General features: G+C 37.4%; 1 protein-coding gene across 3 annotated transcripts in view; it reads left to right on the forward strand.

The window, feature by feature from the left end:
- Window positions 1-20980, forward strand: part of PCSK5 (proprotein convertase subtilisin/kexin type 5) — a 228352-nt gene that overhangs the window by 13037 nt on the left and 194335 nt on the right. For all 3 annotated transcript variants that reach the window (XM_069000752.1, XM_069000754.1, XM_069000753.1), the window contains exon 2: window positions 11947-12051. In XM_069000752.1, coding sequence (XP_068856853.1) covers window positions 11947-12051 — 105 coding nt within the window. The remainder of the gene's footprint in view (window positions 1-11946; window positions 12052-20980) is intronic.

The raw sequence follows: 20980 nt of genomic DNA on the forward strand, positions 1-20980 counted from the left end.
TAAGTGTTAGTTATGATGATGAAGGTGTTTTATTTCTTACTGTGCTTGAAAGCTACATAATGCAGTCATTTGGGGGATTATTTTTTTGGTCTCATTTGCTCACTTACTTGCTTTTTCTATTAGTGTATCTTTAGATGCTGTCAAAGAGAATTTTTTTGTGTTCATATTATTAAACTGTTACATGAACAGGTGTTGCTTTAGTTGTCCTGTCAAAGTCAACGGGGTTACATATGGAGACATAAATAAAGAATGCTGACAAAAGCTTAACTTTTACACAAAAAAAAATGTAAACCTTTGTACAGCTCCAACATTAACCAAGTAATGTAGATGAATGTGTCAGTAACCTGGGGTTCTGGACAAGTTGCATGCTTCTCTGTGTTTGGTTAAACATGTCGTAGAGAGTGGAAGATACCAGACTTCGCTAGAGTACAAAGTTGAGGAAGTCTGATCTAGGTTAACTGTATAAGAGGGTTGGATTTCATGCCTACACGCCCCACATAGATGAACTTAACTCTGTCTTAGATATTCCCATGAGTTACTTCTTTATTACTCTTTGGTAAATTTTATTGGTAATAGAAAAGGAAATTGTTTAAGTCAAGTCTCATGAGAAAGTCAGTTAAATGAAAACATTGTATTTCCTATGACCAGTAAGAGCTGAACTCAGATTTGTAAGACAAAGTACAGCATGAAAATGTTTATCGCTGGCAATATAAATGTTCGCTGTAAACAGTATGACTAGTGTAAGTCACCACATTAGTAATTTTAAATAGTATAAATTCCCTTGCTATTAATGTGCTTAGGAGTTTTATATTGATGTTTAAATAACTGGATACAGATATAACAGTATTTCTACTGCTGTAGAAGAGCTACCCAGTTCTTAAATCTTTTACTCATACAAGTTACCCCATTAGAATTGACTGCTCTTGATTTATGCTTCTGAAATTCATTAGTTTCAACAGTTATTTCTGACTTACAGTTTTGTAAGTGAGAAGGGACTTGATCCCATGGGACTGAGTAGGGTAGATGTTTACAGGTTTCAGAACAGGGGCAATGCCTATTAAGTATTTCATGGTCAAGATTTAAAAGGAAATTAATATGAACATTGTTTGTTGTGACACTTTTCTTGCAGTAGTTTCTCAAAAAATAAAACCTCTTAACTAACCTTTATACTGTTCACACAAATGAAGTAGCCTTGTCAGATCTTTGTCAAGCCTCATTCTTATGCTTTATCATGATTACATATATGAGACAATAGCTGAAGAAACATTACAAAGAAACAATAATCTTTAGAGTCTGGAGTAGCCAATAATGTATGGTATATGACAGTTCTGTTTGCTACTTCCAACAAACATTAATGATACTGCGTGAGTATGCATCCTCATTGTCTCATCATTTTACATTTATTTAGTGATATAACATGAAATAGGATTGGAAGTCAATAAAATAGAGACAAAGGTCATTTCAGTTGATGCAGTATATAATTTAGACATTTTCAATTACAGATTATTGCGTTTGGAAAGGAGAAAAAAAAAGATTTCAGAAAGCAGTGGCTCAAAATTAAAAGTTAAAGGTATTTGTTTCCTTTTTGATAGCTTCATCAAAATGGTTTCTGTGGTACTGGAACAAACATTACCATATTGCCTAACAACTTCTTTGCAGATAAAAAATAAGTTTGTTATGGCTTGAACTTGCAAATGCATGATGACTGCATTGAAGTCACTTTAAGTACTGCAGAGGTTACTTTTGTTTGTTCAGCGTAATAGAAAAACACAGCATAATATAAAAATACAAAATATAAAAATATAAATGCACTCATTTTCACTTGCAGAAACAAGATGGTGACTCACTGGGCTTCACAAAAAGGGGCATAGACTACCAGTTTATATTATGCTGGTTTTTGTATTGAAAAGAAAATAATAGAAGCGATGAATGAGAATGAAGGCAGTAACTGATTTCCTTTTGAGTATTTTCATGAAAAATGTAATGTTGCCCTGGAACTGCAAGCTAATGGTCACACGTTTGCTATGTAACGTTGCATTACTTTATTTGACAGAGACATGAACTTGCCAGTTGCTGCAATGCTCACTAGGCAAAGCTCACAGTGACGTGGGGTTGCAATTATTAATGCCCGTAATCACTGTACTTGAATTTTAACATTTCACATGACATATATGGAAATGGCTTTCTTTACAATCTCCCCAAAAATGTTTTAGGCTAATATATCTGTTGGAATCTGCACTTCATATAAACCCCTCTACCACTGTCCAGTAATTAAGGACCTGGGTTCATTAATTTTTAGCTATTTTTTTGAACATTGTTCCAATAGTGACAACCTGTTTCAGTCATAGAGAAGAGGTGAATGAAGCCCTGACTGACCTTCAAAGAAATTTTTCAAGTACTACAGTGACATTTTCATTTTTTCAATTTAATGCTTGAACAATCAACACAGTGTCCAGATATCTTCAACTTCTCACTTTTTATTCATTGTTAGCATCACTGAGGGCATATTTGCAGCCTTCATCTATAGGGAAGTGGTACCACATACCAGTGTTCAAAGGGTGCTAATACACAGCACAGGGCAGATATTGTCCTCCCATAAAGACTGATGCATGTTCTTCTCAGAGCTGCAACTGCAACAGAGAAGGGTAGGGGCCAAGCTGAAGCCCTGCTTCTGTCATAATCTTTGCAAGGAATATGTATTTACTGTGGTCTCCTGTTACTTGTGACGTGTAAGGCTTCACTGCTCATCCATGTAGGACTCAAACATCATTTTCACATGGTCTTTATTCTGGTAGCTTTTCTTTGGCTTTGTTTACCTGATGGGTATCTTTTGGATTTCTCTTTTTATAATTTGACTTCAGTATTCTTCTTTTTTTCCCTGCACTTTTAGAAGTAGCACCATTTGTAATCAAATATGATCAAAGTATATTTTTATTTTAAAGAAAATCAGTTAACCTCTCCCACTTTTCAGAACTCAATGAGGCAGAAAGTTCATAATTTCAATAACAAGAGGATTTACACAGATATATAATCTAAGGAAAGATGCCAGAGTCCTGTTTGGAAGGATTCCTCCTGTGTAGTAGTGTAGATTCAATTAATAAATCTTAGTATGATTTAGCATGTATTAGAATGAAAACTATGATACAGCTTGAATTTTTTTCTTTCTAATACCTAAATTGATCTTACCTCTTGATTTGTACTAAAGCTTGTTTGTGATACAAACTTTTTGGGTTTTTTTAAATTACGTAAAACACTTTATATTGCTATTTGGTTGTTAGGTTTTTTCTCTTTATTTTTCAAAATAATTCCACATGTTAAATAAGGTTACCAAGGGAGCACTGAAGTACTGTAATTTCAAAAAGCAGAATTTCATTTGACAATATTTGTTTAAAATACAACTGTACAAAGCAACCTTTATATAGAAAGTGTGATGTAGGAAGCTTTTTCGAATTCACCTCAAGTTTTAAATGTTATGAATCAGTTACAAGTCTCATAGGAAACATAATTCGGTTTATGTTGCTAAATATATTTTATAATATATTTTCAGTAGAGCATTTCTCTATACAGAAAAGTAGAACTTTGATTTTTAAAAATAGTTTAGAATAAATCTAACTGGAATTTAGAATTCCACATTTAAACATAGCTTTAATTTTAATTAAATTATATTTTAGAATTGGGAGTATAAATATATTTAAATTATATTCTGTAATGCAGTAGAAAGCCTTGAGAAGAAAAACTATGAGGAAAAACTACTTTTATAGAGGTAATCCAAAATCAAATATACCAACTGTCTTGGTTTGAGATAGTTTAAAGAGGTGGGCACTCTGAGATGAGTAACATCCCCCTTGATTCCAACCAATCCCTTCCCACCAGTAAGGAATGAGATAAGAGGAGATGTAAGTGAAAAAATAAGAGTTTAGTAACAGCATGCCAACAGGCAAGGGAGAAAAAGTAAATAACTGCTAGATAGCAAACTGCTAAATCTCACAACCCCGGGGAACAAAGTGAGACCCCAATGCCGGAAATGCTCTTCCCTGAGATGTTGCCAGCCAGAGGTGGCCAGATGGCTGGAGGACAAAGGGAAGATGATGTCACACCTTCCAAGGTGGCACCCTCCAGACAGCCATGTCTTTCTCCCTGGAGCAGGAAGCCAATGGACTTGGTTTACAGGAGAGGGACCGCCTGCAGCGACCAGCAGGCACCCGTGGAACTCACCCTAAGGCAGCTCAAAACCGCCAACTGCAGCCTCTCTGAGATGCACAAAACTCCCAAAAACTAAAAGAGAATCCAAAAAGGGAAGACAAGACCAAACAGCCCACGAAGTAAATACCACGCGGTGAAGAACCGGAAGCAGCCATGAGAGGATTTTAAAAATTCCCCTGATGGCATCCCCACACATACACACAGCATATCTGGCTCTGTAGGGTCTTACAGTAACAATTTTTGGGCACAGATAGATATGGAATACAATAACATAACTGTGAAAAAACTCATCTTTGATACTGAATTAGAATGATATATAAAAATTATAATTGACTCAGTATATCGATGTGTTTTAATCCTACTAACAAAGGCACATGAAAATTAAAAGGCTGGAGCTTATTTTTCAATTTTAAGAGTTAATGTATTACTTTATTTTTAAAACAAAATACAGCAGCATGTAAGCAACAGCAGTGACATTATCTTAAAGAACATAAGGCCGAACTACTTTATTTTAATGGCTGTTATTTAGTTTTGGCATTAACTATTTAAAACGTCAAACTGTACTTTCCTACCTCACGGCAAGTGCCCAGACAAAATTTCTCCATTCCAATAACTGAAACGTAAGTGAAAAATACAAAGGAAGGCCAGAGTGGTGTATTTTAATTCAGTAAGGTGATAGGCTTTCCTCTCTATTTAAGCAGAATGAGAAGGAACGTCAGTGGTTAAATGGTAAAGTGTTACATTCTTACCATATTGAAGAGATGCAACCTGATTTACTTCTATGGAATTGCGATGTTTCTACTGAAATAGCCATGTGATTTTTTCAATGTTGCTCTCTATTTTCCAGTTTTCTCCATTTTTTACATGCAGGTGGTTAAGAAGGGAATCTGATTTTTTCAGCTGAACTATCCTTTCCTCCAGACTGAAGATTCAATAAACTGGGCAAGAGCTCCTGCTTACAGTATAGGCTTTTTTCCATCTAGGAGACTTAAAAAATTCTTCAGGGAGAAGGGATGTATTTCAGACCAAGGCAAACTTGTTCAGAGTGTCACTGTTCAGGAACAGCAACACTTTGCAGACATCAGTTCCATATAAAACAAACCTGAAGAAAAAGGAATGAGGGAGAAGCAGATATGAACTGGCAAGTTAGGCACATACAGGTATCTTCCCACCTTGAGCACATACAGAGATATCTTCACAATTTGGGCAGTTGAATTTCTGTTAGTTCATTTGGCTTAAAATATGAAACTAAAACAATTTAAAAAACCTCTCAACTTGATGTTTTATTTGGGAGAGAAAGAGCCCTCATCCCAGTCTGCAGCTCAGATGTCTGAGCAGCTCTGCATCTGTCTTAACGGTGGTTGCCCTCCAGCCTAAGTGTGCTGGAGATCTGTCAGTGCTGACCCAACAGTGGTGTTTTAGGCAAGAGAGATGGAGGCTGAGAAAGTGTGGTCACTACTGTAGTATCTTACAGTGAAAAAACCCCATCCCAGTCCCCCTGCAAACTCCAGTACACAGTTTTGTTTCTTGGAATACAAGTCAAGTTTAGGTTCCAGGTTTTGAATGAAAATGACCTTTTCAGATATGGGTGCTTTAATTTGGGTGGATCAGTGAACAGCTAACAGCCTCTGCAGAGCTTTCTTGCCCCTAAATGCTGAACCAGAACCCTGGTTTTAAGATGCTTTACACTTGCTTGTATGGATTGACTCGAGAAGGAAAGGGAAAGGCAGTTTTCTGTAGCATCATCGAACCTATGGATAACAATGGGCCAACAGAGATCAAAATTAAGGACTATGGGCTCACCTTGTGAGATTTCAGATTTAAATTTTAAGTGAACTTTACACCTGGTCTTGTTAAACCTTATTAAGATTCTTATGGGTTCACTTTTCAAGCTTGTCTTGGTCCCTCTGAATGGTATCCTGTTCCTCTGGTGTGTCAGCTGTATTACTCAGCTTGGTGTCTTCCAGGCCATTCTGTGATTCTGTGATTCTGTGATTCTGTGATTCTGTGTGGGCTGGTTTTAACAACCAGCAGGGAACTAAACTCTATATAAGCCACTCTCTTTCCCCTACCCCTTCTGATAATGGAGGAACAATAGGAGAGATTATGTAATAAAAAATTAGTTTACTAAAATCAGAATGACCACTGCAGTATCAATAGTAAAAAGTACACAAAAAGAAGGTGCCTTATGCACAAAAGAACATTTACCAACAGGAACAAAGAAAATGCTTCTCAAAGGTAGCACCAGGTGTGGTCTCCAAACAAAGGCAATATGGTGAGGAGAGCTTCCACAGCATAATGTTCTCCCCTATCCTCCCACCCAGCCCAAAAAGAGTGGAAAGCAGGGACAAAAAAGCTGGAAGCTAGTTCATCTGAATAATGGGGTTGTGCAGCTGCTGTCTAAGCTCGGCCCTCTGCAGTTGTTTGAACTGCCGCCTCCAACGCTCTGCTGCTTGGAGCTGTCCACCTCAACACCACATCTCCCATACTAGTGCTCTGGAGGAAAAACGGGAGGAGGGAAAAAAACTGGCAGACAGCGGAAGGGACCAAGTCCAGTCCGCCATGGTTTAAGGGGACAGTCCACTCTGCTTATGTGACTGGGGCAAAAGCGGTGAATTCCCAGTTTCTGGCCCTGGCGTTTTCCCACTGAAGCCGTGCCCCTCAATGATGATGTGGGTGGTATTGAATAAACAGGGCTAAAAACTCTACCCCCTTTTCTCTGCAACTGGGACACTATGAAACTGTTTAAAATGTTGTCACATTGTACAGAGGACACCAGAAATGATATTTCAGAGAAAAATGAAAATGCTTTGATCTGAAAAAATGTAAATGTTTGAAATAGAGTTGATTTCATTAAAGGGAGATGATAACAGTAAACCTAATAAAGTTTCTTTATCTCTCTGGTTTTGATATTTTCTTCTGTCAAGGACTTTAATACTTCGGAAATTTTTTGCAGTTCTGAAAAATCGCAAGGGTCATACCTTCACCTCCTTGTGAAATACAATCCTGTGCCTGTTTATAATGGTTTATATTCCAGCTCTGCACAAAGGCAGCAGATCTGTGCTTCTTTGGCTCTTCTAGTGTCTTACTGAGTTCAGAGTCTTATTTGTGCCTGAGCCGTCTTCCTTTCCAAATCTATTTAGGAGCAAAGTCACTAAAGCCTGGAGAAACAGGGACCCTTACAATATATCCTCCAGTTCACCAAATGAGTAGCATGTTGTTTTCTATTCAGCCCGCTGGGAGAAGAACATTTTGTACCTAGATGTTTAGAAGACTTGCCTCTTAAAAAAAAAATATTATCTACAAGCTAAAAAGCATCTGTTAGGTTCCTGCCCAGTAGTTGGAATGACTTCCCTGCTCTTGTTTAGCTAGACAGCAGTTTCAGTTAGTTTAGTTTCAGAGATTAGTCAGATAGGTCAGTTTGGTGACCATATAAATATATTGAAAGTACGTTTAACAGTCAGCTTTAGAATTTGTATTTCCTTGTGGAGTTCATGGGGACACAATGCACATGTAGATTAATTCATTCAGTAATTATCTCCTAAATGTCTTACTATTACCCTAGATTATAAAACAACATATGGAAGAAATATTTTTAAGAGCACTCTTAGAAAGCTTTGTTCCTGTTTCATGTTATCTTTAAAATTAACACATTTTCTCAACTTTATATAAAAAATAATACCTGATAAATACAAATTTAATGTAAATATGTGAATGCTTTGGTTTTCTGGGATGCTGCTGTGATACCAATTGTTAGTTCCAAGAATTATTTCATCCTTGAACAAACATAGTATAGTACAACTAAAATGTATGTATAGATCTGTTGAAAATGTTTATCTACAAATACTACTTTGAAAGAGATTAGGTCTCCCCTACCCCCACTGTCCATTCTTTTTCCTTGGCCAGGCAATATTTCCCTATTTCTTTTTAAAGAAATCATGCCCTCTGTGTAAAAAAAAAAAGGGTGATTACAAAGATTTCCCAAGGATATATGAGTTAAACTGCTGTCAGTCTCTAGCAGTGGTAGTTAACTCTGGTGTTTCTGTCTAGGCATTGCTTTTCTGTGAGAGTTCTTCTAGGACCTGGGAGTTAAAAGTATAAAAAACAATTTAACAAGAACATACACAATGATAAGTTTTACTGTGCTTTAGTTATATGGTTTAACTGTTCTTCCCAGTGGTCCAAGGAATTGGAAGGTCTAAGTAAATTCCCATTAAAGTAAAAGGAGGCAAAAAATTTTTAGTAATACTGGTGTTACTTTGCTGTGAAAGGCGCTGGCAGTTAGTGAATATGAATTCAATTACCTTAAAAGATTTGGGCATGTTTTAATTCCTTGTCAATTGTGAACTAAAGCTGTAGATCTCACAATTATAAATAATCACTATTATTATTTGAAAACTAATGGTGTTTGGAAGACATAGCATTGCAATTACCATACGTAATTCCAAGGGCTTAATTCGGTCTCCTCAGTCCAAGTTTTCAGAGGCAGTAGAGCTGACAAGGGTTACAAAGCCGCATGCTGTCCCCCTTGGGCTGGAAGCGCACAGATCTTCCAGTCTCTTCCATATGGATGGCTAATGCTGCTAAACTGTAGAACCTCCAGGAGTGCAATTAGGTCATCTCCTAAGTTTGCTGGTTTGAATGCCCTCAGAGTGGTCAGCTAGAGTTAATCTTTAGTAAATAATGAAATAAATAAACCCCTTAAACTAGTGCAAGACAAAATACTGAGGACTGGGTGATATTGAGACCTTTGTAGCACAAAACAGGATGGATGCTTATTTTCCCTGTAATATGGCCTCTCTATTTAAACAGTTCTGTGAAGTTGTAAAATCGAGTTGCTTGTCTGAGCTGAGTCTTTTCAGTAATGTGTGTGCTTGTGTATACACACAGACAAAGTAGTGGGTTTCTAATGCACTCCAAAGGCAGCAAGGTCTATAAAAGTTCAGTAACCTTTATAGGTTACTGCTGTGGTGAATATGCACTTTACAGGTCTCTGAAGACTTACGAAGCAAGACTTAACATCACTTCCCAGCAGCTAGCACTTCAATCTTATTTGAGGCTATTGATGAGTCCAGGAAACATCCAGGAAGTAATTGATTACATCCTTCTGTCTCAGGGAAGCATGCCATCACTTGCACTTGCGCTAAGCCTGGCGTCAAATTTCAGTGATTGTTATAAATAATAGTAGTGTAAAAAGAGTGCAACAGTTATCTGATGCTACTGGTCTGTGCTCGAATTGGAAGGGACCTACAGTGGTCATCTAGTTGACAAATTCAGGGCTGACCAACAGTTACAGTAAATTATTGAGGGCATTGTCCAAATGCCTCATAAATACTAACAGGCTTGGGGCATTCACAACCTCCCCAGGAAGCCTGTTTGACTATCCTCTTGGTAAAGAAACACATCCTAAAGTCCAGTGTGAACCTTCGCTTGATGCCATTCTGAACCATTCTGACACATCCCTGACTCCTAGGGGGAAGAGATCAGCACCTCCATCTCCTTGTCCCATGCTCTGGAAGCTGTAGGTAGAGAGCAGTGCGGTTACCTGCCTGCTATTCTCCAAGCCCAAGTGCTCAGCCCCACTTTACAAGCCTTGGTTTCCAGGCTATTCCCCTGGTTTGCTGGCCTGCTCTGGAGGCATTCAAGGACCTTCACATCCTTCTTAAATTGTGGGCCCAGACCTGCACACAGTACTCTAAATGAGGCTCACCAAAGCTGAGTGTGGTGAGATAACCACCTCCTCTGTCTGGCTGGTTGTGCTGTATTTGAGGTACTTCGGGATGCAGTTTGGCCTCATGGCTGCCCAGATTCATGGCTGAGTCACACTTAGCTTGATGTCAGCCAGCACCCTCAGGTTACTCTCTGCAGGTCCGCTCTCCTGCCCCTTCTCTCCCATTTTACGCTTGTGCCTGGTGTTACTTCATCCCTGGTGCAAAATCCAGCATTTCAACTTTTAAAATTTCGTCCCATCAATCATAGCCTAACGCTCTGATCTATCCAGATGCATCTGCAAAGCTTTTGGTCTCTCAGGAGAGTCAACAGTACCTCCCAGTTTGGTATCATCAGCAAACTTGCTAATGGAGCACTTAAATCCTATATCCAGGTGGTTGTTAAGTATATTGAGCAGAGCTGGTCCTAGAACTGAGCCCAGAGGAACAGCACTGTTGACTGGCCACCAGCCAGATGTAACCCACTTCACTACAACTGGGCTCATCCATGCTGTGCTGAAGATGTGCCACTTCAGCTGGAATTGCCTTTCAAAGAGAAAGCAGCATGTAAATTACTCTAGTACTAATATACTTTAATTAGTCTTAGACAAACCAATTCCTATTTAATTTATGATAAACTAAATTGATTTAACTGAATGTTTTGTTATTTTTGTTACACTAGACATAAGTTACTCATCCCAAAATGAAGATATTGATGGACCACTCTCACAGACTGGCATTAATATCCTGGACCCTGTTGCAGTTTTCCCCATTAGGCAAATTAATTTAAATTGTTGCTGTTTTCTATCAATATCAGTATTTTCTTTGTAGTCTACTTTCATATTTTCTCAAGATTTTTGTTTACTAATATTCTAAATATTCTTGGAATTCATGAGTGATTTACTTCCAGTTCTCTGCATGTCTTTGCTGTTGACCTCCCAAGTTTCCTGCATGTGTGTTCTTATAGATGCAAATTCAGAAATCTGAAGGATTTTTTAAGGTGAAAGTTTTCAAGTGTTGCTCCATCCTCTTAGATGATATCGTTCAGCTCTATTTGGAAAACCAAGCCTTTTTCACGAGGTCACTTTGAGTTTTAACTTGAAATGACAGTAGGCTCAATTGTACCTTTTTTGCTTATCATTGAGGAACTTGAAACTAAATTACTACGTATCTTACAAGATTTGCAGTGCAATAATAGGTCAAATTCCTATGAGTTCCTATGAGTTCAGATTCCTCCTTGAGTTGGACAGGCATTCTCCCAAAGACAAGGAGACTGATTGTTAGTTTGTAGGTGAGTGAAAGTGAAGTTTCAAGTTAAAAATGGAAAATGAAAACAGCCATATTGATGACTCTGGAAAGGAAGATTTCTTTTTCAAATTGTGATGGCCATCTCACTTAAGTATTTATATTTCTATTGTTTACTGAAGGGATAAGTCAGAAGCATTTTTATTACACCATTGTGAAATTTGCAATTTTACATGAATTGATTTTGTACCTCAAATGAGTTATTATCCTATGAGTTACCATTTCCATCTTTCTTTCTTCTACTTTTTGCTCTCATTTGACAGAATGGGAAAACTGCTACTGTTGTATAGTCTGATGCTGTGAATGTCCTTTTCAATAACCAAGTCTAGTGTGTTTTACAGTGCATTTCCATAAGCAAACTGGATGGAATGCTTTTTAATAACCCTATAGCCATTTAATGATTTTTATACTTGTCATTTAAGGACAGTTTGGATATAGATTGATATAGAATTACCTGAAGTACTGCATATAAATTAAACATTAAAAAGGTAGATACAGCCAGACTAAGCAGCTCAGTTATAATCTTTAGTTATGCAGTTAACTGCCTCAAGGATACTTCATATACTTCATATCATATGTCTTTCTTTTGAAAGATGATCAGTGGGTTCAAGTAACATTTCAGCACAGAGGAAATTGCATAATTTATAGACTTTCCAAAATGAAGAACAGGAAACCAGTTTCATTAAATTAAGTCTTCCATTCCTTTTTTTTTTCTTTTCTGCTCTTACAGATTGGAACATTGAAGGACTACTACCACTTCTACCACAGTAAAACAATTAAAAGGTCAGTTCTCTCAAGTAGAGGTACCCACAGCTTCATTTCAATGGAACCAAAGGTAAGAAAATCCATGCATGTATTTGAGGAAAAAGCCTTTGCATTTTTTATATGAGATACTATACCAGAAGACATTCAGCTGAATGGCATATCGCATTACAAGGATTAACCCTATCTGTTTTCTAAGGTTCTACTTCTCATTAAAACAAAGTGAAGATGATACCATGCTATTAAGTATGTGCTATTCTTGGAACATAAGGTCCACCATTATTCCTGGATGAGTACTTGAATTTTGTTAATGCACTAATTACAGTGCTATGCTTCTCTGCGAAACCACATGTGTAAGATTTATGCTTGCAGATCCCTTCTGTGAAACAACCAGCTTTAAAAATGCAATGTGGGATGGTACAGTGTTCAGAGGAAGGTTTCTCTTGCTTTTTTTCTTGTCTTCTTCTGGACTTGGTCTGTGAGGGATTAAAAAGAATACTCTTTTCTGTGGTCCTTTTGGTAGTTCCACTGATCTTAATTTTAAGATCTGCATACCATTTCTTTGTAGCACACACTATAATAGGTAACTGTCAACACAATTTAATTACTGGTTTATAGTTAAGTATAATATCCTCTAGTATCCTACCCAGGACACACTTTTGTTTGAACCTTTAATTTCAATGATTAGTATCTTATTCACTGACTGCAGAATTGGATTGCCTCTGGTTTTCTTTTAGAAAAATTTTGGTGACGATCCCATTAGCTTTTTTTATTGCTGTTCATGCAACGCAGTCTTGCCAACAAGCCCCTGGGCCACTGGTGTGGTAAAAACAGAGTCAAGCTTTTCTTAAATTATTGGATGATGAATGTTCTCTGTGAAGGATTTGTCAGGTTTTACTTAACAAATCATTTATGAGAAGTAAAAGTTACTTGTGAAAGAGTTTGAACACTGTACAAATTGAGCATCATATAGGAATACTTCTGCCATCTGGAAAACTGGATTTAGGGCTAAAGTTCCTCTTGAGGATGGGACAAGACTAGGAATGTACACAAAAAAATGTGTTCAATCCTGTGGTGATGAGGCTGAACTGCTTAACCCTTTGAGAGTACCAGCAGCTCTGCTGAGCAGTGTATGTTGGGGATTAGTATGAAAGTGATCAGGGCCCAAATCTCTGTTCCCACAAGTACTGAGACCCACCATTCAAGCAACAAGCACTGCACACAGAATAGGTGCAAATGCAAAAGGAAGAGAAAGTGTTCACATCTGCATCAATTCATGCTCTTTCCATATGCACAGAGGTGGAGCGATTTACACACAACTGCACAAGTTCGCTTGCATGTACCGCCATAAACTGTGGTGTTACACCCAGCTTCCACATACCCCATCTGCACCTCTGGCAGACAGTCCTGACTACTTTGGCCAGAATAGTGAGAGACTCTTAAGGCAGAACACAGCAGAAAATCAGAGTTATCATTTATTTTCCACATTATGCCGTTTAGGTGTTGTCTCCAATCTGTGCTGCTGCTGGTACAGAATTTCCACATTTCTGAACCATTGTTACATATCACGTCAATATTGAGAAGCTCTAGTGAGGATTATGCAAGGTACTCAACCCTGTTAATGATTCTGGACCCAAAGAGAAACTGATAGTCTAATATCTAGATCTTTGTGACTGCTTCACTGAACCTGGGTTTGGGAATTCTTATGTGGCTGCAGACATAACAATAAATGAACATGTATTTGTAGCATAAATATGACTTTGTCGTCAGTGTGTATAATATTTAATGATTATTAAAACACACTGGCAATTTAATTGCTCTATATAAGCTGGTCCTTTTAAAACAAAAGCTCTAATATTAAATAAGGTGCATTGCATTGCTATGAGAATTTGAAAGGACCACATGCTATTATATTTATGAATGTGATGGTATCTAATGCCAATATTTGCAGCAGATTAGTCAGCGTGTGTATTTGGGAACAAAGAAAAACTGAGGTTTGTTTACTTTCCAAATAATTTGATGGTAATTTACTTAATGCTGAAAAAGGTCTCCCTGTTACGTGTACATGGAATTAACTTGTTCTGTGTTGCTTTAGACATGGATCACAAATTTTTTCCTTTACAAAATTTTAAAGGATGGAATTTTGATTGAGAGGCAGTTCATTATGTAAATAACCTGCATGTAATGGAAGAAATTATGAAATTTGGTATTTCTGAATTCTTTTCATGGATGATGTTTGATTTCATTGTGTGACTGCATGATGAAAGATGTAGAACTAATAGAAAATCTTGTTATTGTGGATTTAAATTAATGAATTTTGAAGATCTTTGGTTTGATTTTCCTCTGGAAAAGACTCTTTATACTGTTATAAACAATATGAATAGATCCAACAGGGAACATAATAACTGGGTGTAGCACTTAGTGCTGTGGTCTGCTTGACAAGATGGAGGTTGATCAAAGGCTGGACTTCATGATCTTCGAGGTGCTTTACATCCTTTTGTGATTCTTTGATATTGAATTGAAGACATGTGGATTGTACATTTTGACACTTTCTCAGCATTAACCGATATTAACCTCATATCATCTGTATTTAGTTGATAAGGTAAAGGATATGCAGTATAACGCAGGTAAAGGATATGCAGTATAACACAGTTTTGTCAATTATCAGCCACATCTTTACCTAACAATGCTACATGTTGTCATTTAGCAATGAAAAAAATGAAGCAGTTTTAGGAAGAGATGCACAAGCAAGGATATAATGTCCTTAACATAGATTGTAGTGGAGAAAATTTGAAACATAGCTTTATTCACATCATCTTTCTAGGCCGGTGAATAGTTACGTGGCATTTTGCATGTCTTAATAGGAAAACATAGAAGTGGAAGAAGTCTGTGGATTTAAAGCGGAGATCAAAGCCAACTGAATGAAATTTATTTACAGAGGTTTCTGGTCTCCCCAGCTGTTGTGCTGTTTGCAGTTGGCCTTTGGCAGGGGTCAGTGGGAGTGCCACACCATGAGCCTTTTTAACTTTAGAGTTTGCTCTGCAAAGTTATTTTGGTGATACTACAGTGCATGAAAAAATGGGAGCAGGAGCAAAAAAACAAGTGGGAAGATGACAGAATGAGTCCCTACTTGAAAGCTATCATGAAGCTCTAATTCAACTATTAAATAGTTGAGAGTGTTGATGGTAGGCCATGTATTGAAACCAGACTATTACAGCACTTCCAGGAGTGAGAAGAAAGAGCTGAGGTATGTCTCTGTGTTTTGCAGTGGTGAATTGAAGAGTCACAAAGTGGGAAACATTGCAAACAATGATTGAAACCGCAGTCTGAAGGCCAGACTTTTCATCAATACAAAGGATGAGAGAAATCAGGTGGAGCTTTTCTATTAGTAAAGAGATGACAATTCCAATGAAATTTGAGAGTTGAAGTGTATATGCATGACAATAGTACATGTAAATTAAATGGACAGCACAGCTGGAAAAACTTTCTTTTTATTCGGAACTGTTACATAAAATGAAGAGGTTTTAGTGAGAGCTGTGATAATGAAAAATATCCTACAGAATAGGTAGCATAAATAATCCTAGAAGATGACAGTTCTTAGGGTAATAGAAGGCAGCTTTAAGATTGATAATAAATAGATGTACTAAAGTTTGTTCTGTTTTTATCATGAGGTTCCCAGAGTCTTCCATCACAACAGAGATCTGAAAAGGACATGTGGGCCACAGTGATGCTAAAAAATGTGGAATTAATAATTTGTGTTCCTGTCAGTGTGACATTAGCCAACTTCGGAGTATTACTGTTTCTTTATCAATCTGTACTAAGATGGCATCTCATATTTTTCTAATTTTAATGAATTTCAGGTAGGTTTATTTAGGGTTTGAATCCTGTTTGATGGATCAAGTTCATTTATCTTTTAGAAACAGAAAGATTTACTGTCTCATTGAAATAAGAAGTAAGGCTGGCTACTTTCACGTAAGGAAGATACTCTGCTTGAGTACAATTTTGCAGTAGTGTCATGCCTTTGTCAACTCTACTCCAGGATCAGAGTACCCGGGAAAACATTACTCCAGACATTTATATTTTACGCAGCCTGATCTAACCATACACAGAATGCAGCAGTATGACAAAGGAGAAAGTGTTACCTTTGCCACATCAAGCTGAACAGAACTCATAGTATCAGCATGTAAAATGCTGGCAAGCATATCTTTGGTGACACCAAATGATACGGGCTGTTTTCAGGCAATAGGAAAGTAATGCCAGAAGCCTGTCCTTATTACTGGTAGGACAGTTGTGTTCATGAGAGGGCAAAGGGGAGCAGAATTATAGCAGCCGTGAGTAACCTGGGGCTTTTAAAAGCTGGCACCGTGGACTTAAAGCTTAGAGAAATTAGATGAGAATGTTATTATGGGTAAGGTGGTATTTAGTTGTTAAACCTTAGTAAACAATTATATTTTGTTACACATACAGGATAACACAACAGTTAAACAGTGGAAGCAGGTGAGTTACTGATGTCTGCATGGGTAGCCATAAAATGTACAAGCACACAGGGACCAAGAATCAATAAGATGCTACTTGGTTGCAAAAGAATAAGAACTGTCATGGTGTTTATTTGTTCAGAATTTGACTGGAGCTTTAAGTTAATTCTTAAATAATGCAATATTTACCACTGTGGCTCCTTTAATTAATTACCTGAAAAAGCTTTTGCAGGAGCAAGTCTCACATCTTTAACTTAGTAAAAATCAAGAATAAGTCTTGCTATTTTCAAGAAGCCTGTTATTGGGTGAGTTAGAACATGAACTGAATCACAATGAATGAGAGGGAATAGCAATATCTCCCTATATCACCTGCCTCTGGGATATTTAATTAGTTTCATGTAATCATGAGCAACTAGTACTGCAACTTGGATTTTTTTTTCAAGGCTTTTTGAAATACAAAGTTGCTGTTCACTGATAAAGAATTTGAGTATATCCTGCTGGAATTAGTGTTGTTCTAACTGTTCGTTGTGCTGTGAATTTTGCATAAGTTGGTTTGTACTTTGTTTGCTTAATGGTAATTGAAACCTATACTTATAGGGGTGCCTGTTATATTAGTTTTAATTTAAACTGTATTCGTCGGCAGCAAAAGTCCTTGGGAAATGTGTGCTGCTTCAGCAGGAATCAAGAATTTTTTTAGCGTGATGAGGCTGCATCACACTGATTTTTATTTGTCACTCAGTGATGACTATTCAGCAGTTCAGAATGCACCTAGACCTAGAATAACAACAGGGAGATAGATCCCAGTGAGTATAGCAATAAAGTAGCTTAATTTTGTAGCAGGTTTTTCCCTTATCACAGAATTCTAGAATAGTTTGAGTTAGAAGAAACTTTTTGAAAGTCATCTAGTCCAATCTGCCCGCAATGAGCAGGCACATCTTCAACTAGATCAGGTTGCTCAGGGCCCTGTTTGACCTGACCTTGAATTATTTTTTTCTGGGATAGGGCACCTACCTGTCCACTCCAGACAGCTTGGTCCAGGGTTTCACCACTCTCATTGTAAATGATTTATTCCTTATGTCTAATCTGGATGAACCCTCTTTCAGTTTAAAACCATTTCTCCTTGTCCTGTAGCATCAAGACCTGCTATAAAGTTTGTCCCCATCCTAGTGGTCCCCTATACATACTGGAAAGCCTCAATAAGGTCTCCCTGGAGCCTTCTCTTCTCAAGGACAAACAACCTCAACCTCTGTGCCTTTCCAAATAGAAGAGGTACTTCAGCCCACTAACCGTCTTTGTGGCCCTTCTCTGGACTCAGTCCCAACAAGTCTTCCTGTACTGAGGACCCCAGAGCTGGATGCAGCACTCAAGGTGGGTTCTGCACCAACCCAATAACTGAAACACTTGAGAAGGCAGGTTGAAACTTCTAATCGTTATGAGGAAGAGCAGCCTAAAATTTGGTGTTCCTTTTCTGCACAGGGAACAGTGTTCTGTCTGTGGTGGATATAAAACCAGTGTTTTGTGAAGATGAACTTTGAGTGATTGTAATCTAAAAATAAAAAGCCAACATCACATGAATATATATGGCCTTCCCTTTTTACTCTACTGGCCAAATCCACTGCTTCTATAAGAGGAAATACCTGTTCTTGAGTCAGCAAATTTAGTCACGTAATGGTAATTTCTCTTAATTTATTTACAATAGGTAGAAACATTTAATAAAGTTAATTGTGACACTACTGAGACAGGTTTATTTCTAAAGAACAAAAGTTTTGTTAATGTCTAATTAATAGCTGTTTGTACTTAAAGAAACAAAAAACAGTCATTAAAGTTTCCTAGTGGAATTACCTTTTGATGTTTTCCACTAGAAGCAGGAAAACAACCATTAGGAATTCAGTGTAATATAATTTTAGAAAAGGAAAATGTTCACTGTTGGGGAATATGGAAGTTTTTCTTGAAATATATTACTGTATTCAGTTACCTACACTTAGATTTCCCTTTTGTCATGATTTCACATGATTTCGTCATGATTTCATCAGTTGTTGGCATCTGTCTCAAAGGAGTTTTGTTCCCTCAATATATCTAATTTCAAGTGCATTAAAAAAAAAAATTAGATTAGATTCCAATTTTTCACTTGCTAAGTCATTTTACAGAACTCCTTGGTAAAGACCATCTCATTGTTAACTTCTGGAAAAGGAGATTAGTTCAGAGGTTTTAACTGGCTTGCTCCCTAATTAATGTAGCAAATGAGGAATTAAATTGTCCTCTCCCACCCACTGGAAAAAACCAAAACATTATTTTGCAGGATTATATTCTTTAACTATATTCGTAGCATTATGTTCTTTAGATGGTAAAGAGAGGAGCAAGGAACTTGAAAAACCTCAGGATGGTGAGGAGAAGGTCAGCATTTTGACCAGGATTCTTTTTGAGAAAAAGCTTCAGTGCCCTACCCTTTTTATCAAGTTTTTGCACCATCACAGAAACTCAGTGTTGGACCAGCTGTCAGATGCCCCATTTCAGGACTCAGCAGTCTTCAGGGATTGTGGTAGAGCTGCTGTCATGGTCTCTAGACTTCATAGTCAATGAGAAAGATGTTGGCTGACACTGAAGTGGCAGGCAAGGACTCAGCAATGTCTGACAGAAGTAGCTAAAACTTTCTGGATCAGGAATATTTAAAATTAGGCAGATTTCATTTGTCTCTTTGATGTATTTGAAGCTTTCTAGTTTTAGAGAGGCAAAAGCAAAAGATCCCACATATATGCAGTGACCTGGGGCTTTGCAAGGGACTCATGCTATTAAGAGAAGAAAAAAATATAAATAGCTATTCTGAATTTTGCAGACTATGTGTCTTAAACATGGTAAGTCTCAAAGATTTAAAAACATTGGCTGGATTGTAACTGGATTTTAGCTTAGAACTGTTTAAAACCATGGAGGATTTTTCTTTTGAGAAATCATGTTCTTTGACCTCTGCACTTGGTGGATTTGGGGCTTGTGGCAATAGGACTCCTTGGCTTTTGTTTTGTAGAGTGTGTTCTGCTTTTAAAATACATTCCAGCAAACATGTTGAGCAGAGGTTAGGATCAGTGACAGTATTTCCAACTATAGCCTAGATCTTGTTACAGAAACTTGTTTAGGAACCTTCAAAAAGATATAGAAATATTCTTTAGGAGTAATTGAGGGGAAAACTCTGTTCAGGGCATACTTTTTCTGTGTAGGGAATAAATATTTCTTAAAGTTGATATTACACAATGCTATGTTCACATAGTAAGATGAAGATTCTGAATGTAACATACCTCTTAAATTTCTCGGGTTTGGGGACAAAGCAGGGAAGAAAGTCTTGTACGTGTTTTCCTTTCACTGTCACTAGAGGAACCTCAACAAAAATATATTTAGGTATCTTAAGAACTAATTGTAGGGTTCATATGTGATAATAGTTACAGTTTTCTTGTGCAGACTGCTGGAGCTGCAGTGCTAATTCTAGCAATGGACAAATTCAGAAAAACATTTTAGTAGACCTAACTGCATTTAGCATTTGACATCTTATTTTACAAAATAAAAGTACTTAAGATACAATTAGTTATCAATACTTCTTTTGGTTCCTTCCTTATATTCAATAGGCATTAGAACAGTTCAGGATGTCATTAGTGCAAAGTTGACTGTACATTAATGAAATAACAAAAACAAGGAGGAAAAAAACTTTGTCCATCTGTTGCTTCATCAGAGGAACGTGTTAGCATCACAATCATGGAGTTAAAGTTTGGAGAAATTATTCAAGCAGCATGCACTCCAGGATGGTGCAGCACACTCTGAGAGTCTTCAGCTAACAACTGATTTGAGCAGGGACTAATAGAGGTCGCAGCTGCTTTTGTTGAGAGTGCAAAAGGTGTATGCAGTGTGCAGAATAGCTAACTTAATTAGACAGCATTGAGTTGTGTCTTGAGTTAGAATAGTTTTGGTCAGAAGGGACCTAAATGTCACCTAGTTCCAGCTCCAGTTTAGATGCTTTCTAAAGTCTCTCTATTCTGGGATAAGATTTTCCCTGCACTTCTCTGTCAGAATGCTTTCTTGCTTAATGGCACATCTGTCTGGTTTGCTCTCCCTGTGCAAGCTGGGAATGCTCACCCTCACTCAAAGTGAGACCACTAATGGAGGGATATACAATGCGTGTGAAGGCAGATCACACAGACTTGGATAGCCTTATTTTGAAAACAAACACACAAACTAGAAACCCAGGGAAAATCCATTTGCAACCTAAAAAGGAAAAGGGTGTTACATTCCTCACACAATTCAGGAAGCACTAAAGGATTTTGCTCAGCCTTAGTGATGGCAAAAGCACTTTAGGTGAGTATATATGTGGAGAATTTAGACCCATAAGAAGAAAATTTCAACGTAGCAGTTATAAACATTTAAAAGCAGAGGGTTATAAAGAAAAGATATTTGCAATCCTTAGTCCTTAGATGCTAGTAGGTGTTAATGCTTGAGTTTCTTTACAGTTCCAGTAAAGTAGTACTTGCTCCTATGTTTTTTAGCAGC

This window comes from Aphelocoma coerulescens (assembly GCF_041296385.1).
Source record: "Aphelocoma coerulescens isolate FSJ_1873_10779 chromosome Z unlocalized genomic scaffold, UR_Acoe_1.0 ChrZ, whole genome shotgun sequence".
Taxonomy (NCBI): domain Eukaryota; kingdom Metazoa; phylum Chordata; class Aves; order Passeriformes; family Corvidae; genus Aphelocoma; species Aphelocoma coerulescens.